This window comes from Microtus ochrogaster, chromosome 7 (genome assembly GCF_000317375.1).
Source record: "Microtus ochrogaster isolate Prairie Vole_2 chromosome 7, MicOch1.0, whole genome shotgun sequence".
Lineage (NCBI taxonomy): Eukaryota > Metazoa > Chordata > Mammalia > Rodentia > Cricetidae > Microtus > Microtus ochrogaster.
The window spans coordinates 3,699,130-3,703,955 of record NC_022014.1 but is presented as its reverse complement, the minus strand read 5'-3'; the positions used below and the strand labels follow the sequence as shown (position 1 = coordinate 3,703,955).

Here is a 4,826-nt window from a genome sequence, read left to right as displayed (position 1 = left end):
AGAAAAAAAAAAGACCAAATCTAAGAACAATAAGAATAGAGGAAGTAGAAGAAACCTAAGTCAAAGGCACAGAAAGTATTTTAAATAAAATCATAGAAGAAAATTTCCCTAACCTAAGGAAGAAGATACCTATCAAGATACAAGAAGTTTAGAGGATACCAAATAGATTGAACCAGAAAGGAAATTCCCTCTTTCTACATAATATTCAAAACACCAAACATACAGACTAAAGAAAGAATATTAAAAGCTGAAAGGGGAAAAGTTTTATTAGAATAACACCGAACTTCTCAGTGGAGACTCTAAAAGCCAGAAGGGCCATGACAGATGCTCTACAAACACTAAGAGACCACAGATGCCAGCTCAGAGTACTATCCCAGCAAAGCTTTTGGTCACAAACATTCTATAATAAAATCAAAGTTAAAAATATTTATCTCTAAATCCAACCCTTCAGAAGCTGCTAGAAGAAAAACTCTAACGCAAAAAGATTAACTACACCCATGAAAACCCACAGAATAAATATCCCAGAAAGCAAATCGAGAAAACACACACACACACGACAACATAACAAAATATCAGTAATCAACAAACACTGATCATTGATACCCTCATCATCAGCTCATTGATATCTCTTAACATCAGTGGCCTCAAGTCCCCAATAAAAAGACAGTGTTAACAAAATCTATTCAAAAACAGGATCTGTCCTTCTGCAGCACCCAAGAAACACACTTTAACATCAAGGACAGACATCCCCTCAGGGCAAGAAGATATTCCAGGTGAGTGGAGGTGGAGCGAAGAAATGAACTCATTTAATTATATTAATATCTGACAAAATAGACTTCAAACCAAAACGAATCAGAAGAGATAGGAAAGGATGCTACATTCTCATCAAAGGAAAAATCCACTTAGAGAACACTGCAATTCACTTTTTTGTTTGTTTGGGTTTTTTTTGTTGTTTTTATGTTTTTGACAAGGTTTCTCTGTATAGCTTTGGAGCCTGTCCTGGAACTAGCTCTTGTAGATCAGACTGGTCTTGAACTCACAGAGATCCACCTGCCTCTGCCTCCTGAGTGCTGGGATTAAAGGTTTGCACCACGCCCACCCAGATTGAACATTGCAATTCTTAACATCTATGCCCCAAACACAAGGGCACCCAAGTTCACAAAAGAAACACTACTACAGATTAAATCACACATCAAACCTCACACACTTATAGGCGGAGACTTCAGTACTCCACTCTCACCAATAGACAGGTCATCCAGATAAAAAAATAAACATGGAAATGCTGAAGCTAACTGATGTTATAAACCAAATAGACCTAATAGATATTTATAGAACATTTCACACAAACACAAAAGAATAGACCTTCTTCTCAGCGCCTCACAGACCTCTCTCCAAAACTGACCACATACTTGGACACAAAGCAAGTTTCAACAGACACAGGAAAGCTGAGATACCACCCTCAGCCTATCCGACCACCATGGATTAAAGTTACTTATCAATAACAACAGAAACAGGAAAAAGCTTAAAACTCATGGACAATAAACAACACACTACTGAATGAAAAACGTGTCAATACAGAAATTAAGAAAAAAATCAAGGAGTTTCTCTAATTTAAGGAGAATGAGTATTAAAAGCTGCAAGAGAAAAAGATTAAATACACATAAAGAAACAATATAACAATCACAGAATTGTTGAAGAAACTTTTATATGAATTTCACATTTGGAAAATTTTATTCATTTAGTTAGTTAAACTGTTATGTTCAATAAATATTTACTGGGCCACCTACTATGTTCCAGGCACTCTAAAGGACACAGTGATGACCAAACAGACATGGCCCTCTGCCCTGAGCACAGTGGGGGGAAAGCAGACAATACACAGAAAGCTAATAAATGTGTAATTAAGACACTTAATGAAAATACTGATAAAATGGCAAACCGGACTTTGTAAAGGAGAATAAGGCAGTAGAGAGAAACTCAACCTATTTATTTAGCTGCCTTCCTAAAAGCAAGACAGACTGGCATAGGAATGGCTGGCACAAAGTGACCCACATGAAGAGGGTACTGAAGAAAGCAGAGGAAAGTACTGACAGAGGAAGCTAGAGAGGAAACAGCAGGGGACTAGTCTATTGGGAAACCATAGAAGGGTGTAAGCAGGGCATGGGCAAAATCCTAATGACCATTTGAGTCATCTTTCTGCCTCTGTCTGGAGACTGGGTAACAATAAGAAAAGAGAAGCAGAGAAACCTATGAGTATGTTGTGGAATAATCTTTTTTGTACACTGTGAAGATGTGTCATTCTGATTGGTTCAATAAAAAGCCGAGTGGCCAATAGCTAGGGAGGATTTTAGGGGAAGGGAGGATGCTAGGAAGAAGAAAGGCAGAGTTGCCTTGGAAGAACCAGGACGGGCATAATGGAGATGAGGAAACATGCTCGCAGAAGAACGTAGATTCAAAGAATATGGGTTAATTTAAATTATAGGAGCTAGTTAGGGCCAGGCGGTGGTAGCACACGCCTTTAATTTCAGCACTTGGGAGGCAGAGGCAGGAGGATCACTGTGAGTTCAAGACCAGTCTGATCTACAAGAGCTGGTTCCAGGACAGGCTCCAAAGCTATACAGAGAAACCCTGCCTCAAAAAACAAACAAAAAGGTATTTAACATTTTAATTAGCATTTAAACCTTGTGATACAAGAATGCAAGCCTTCAGTGCGGTCTGTAAAATAATAAAAACACATAGAGGACTGCTTTCCTTTAACCTCCACCTCAAACACTTGGAGTTTCCAGATTTTGCATCACTTTTGTAAGAACTCTCAGGAAAAAAAAAACCACCTTCAAACTACACTATAAAAATGGCCTCCAGGACGGCATGATGATGGCGCAATGTCTCCAGCAGACCCGACAGCCTGAGTGACAGCCTGAGTGCAATCCCCAGGGCCCACAGGGAGGAGAAATGACTCCGGCAAGCTGTCCTCTGACTTCCACCTTGTGCGTCACAGAACGCACACAGACACACGCCTCTACTCACGTCCACAACCAATCAATGGAATCAAACATTTTAGTGCAATAAGGAAAAGTGAAATGCCCTCCCTGCTCCATCTTATATCTGACCTTCGAAGCCAACAGTGAAGGCTTGGTCCACCATTTCAGTAACGGTTTTCAAAGTCTCGCTTTTGGAAGGGATATAGGCCAACTGATATTTATTTCTCGTCGGATAATAATTAAAATATATTGGCAGAAAACTGATATCAAATGCTGGGTACTTAGTAGTCGATACGTGTTTTGGCATACTATTGAAACGAAGATACAGTACAATTGCAGAAAACAGTAACGGCATCAGGATTTCGAGAACTGTTATCAGAGTCTTCCGCTTCTGAAACAAAAACAATAGATGCACGTGACTCCCAGATGAAACTCAAGTGTGACCTCTATGGGGTAAGCATTCTTCTACTTAGAAAGCTGGAGAAACCTTCTAAGTATTTTCTTAGAAGCATGATCCCCAGTATTTAATAGCCCAAATGTAGCAATTCACATCTGTAATCCTAGCACTCAACAGGTTTAAAGGCAGACCAATCAGAAATTCAAGGTCACCCTTGGCTACTTAGGAAGTTTGAGCCCACCCTTTGATATACCACTGAGACCCTGTCTCAAAACAAGTATACAAACAAAAACAAAAAAACCTCTTTCATTCTAGTCTTCCTATAAAAAGCACACACAAAAAAGGTAAAAGACAGAATAAGAGCTAGCTAGGCATCTCCATTTAATACTGCTTCTAAACCATCAAGAGTTTGAAATCAACAAGAGTTGTGTTTCATAATGAGACCTCACAGAATCACTGTGGGAGTGTGAACTTATAGAAATGAAATTCTTTTTTGTTGTTGTTTGTTTGTTTTGTTTTTCAAGACAGAAACCCTGTGTAACAGCCCTTGCTATCCTGGAACTTGGTTTGTAGACTAGACTGGCCTTGAACTCACAGAGATCTGCCTGCCTCTGCCTCCGAGTGCTGGGATGAAAGGTGTGTGCCACCACCACCAGGCTAGAAATGAAATTCTTAATTGTTCTTCAACTCATTAGTAGTGATTGTAACTTCAACTTGACAGAATCTAAAATCACCTAGAGACAGGCCTCTGGGAATGCCTGTGGGGAGAAGACTGGCTCAGCATGAGCGGGACTCTATAGCTAGGATCTCGGAAAACGGGGACGGAATAACACCCACTGTCCTCTGCTCCTTACTGTGGATGTGATGTGACCATGTGCTTCAAGCTGGCACAATGATGTCCCCACCTTTAAGCTGTGAGCCAGAATAAACCCCTTCTCCCCTGAGCTGCTTCTGTCAAAGTGACTTACCACAGGAAGAGAAGCTAAGATTGTAACTTATTTAACTCAAACACGCAGCTGCTCCAGAGGACCCACATCTTCCCCATGGATAAATGTATCCGTACCTTTAAGACGAAATTCTTCCAGAGGAGAAGCTTTAGTTTCTTGAACACTGCCATTTTCCCCCCAGTTGAAAAAGACGCTCACCACTAGTCAAGAAACAAGTTGAGAAAATAGGATGTATAACACATATACGCCAAGAAGTATTTTCAGTCAGGTGTAATGGCACACACCTTTGATTCTAGCACTTGGGCAGGAGGATCTCTGTGAGCTCAAGGCCACCCTGGTCTACAGAGTGAGTTCCAGGATAGCTGGGGCTACGTAGTGAAACCCTGCCCTGAGAAAAACAAACAAAAACAGAAGTATTCTTTTCATCCTTGAATAACGTTGCTCTTGGGGACGCTCGGAACACTGTCTTTTCATTGTTACCCCTTCCCTGGCTCTTTGGGCTGA

At 40.5% G+C, this 4,826-nt stretch overlaps 1 protein-coding gene across 1 annotated transcript in view; it reads right to left on the bottom strand.

The window, feature by feature from the left end:
- The window catches only part of LOC102002556 (ATP-binding cassette sub-family A member 17-like), a 75,407-nt gene extending 70,915 nt beyond the window's left edge, over positions 1-4,492 (bottom strand). Inside the window, exons 1-2 of the mRNA XM_026780668.1 lie at positions 4,439-4,492; positions 3,108-3,369 (exon numbers count right to left, since the gene is read on the bottom strand). Coding sequence (XP_026636469.1) covers positions 3,108-3,369; positions 4,439-4,492 — 316 coding nt within the window. The remainder of the gene's footprint in view (positions 1-3,107; positions 3,370-4,438) is intronic.
- Positions 4,493-4,826: the final 334 nt, after the last annotated feature.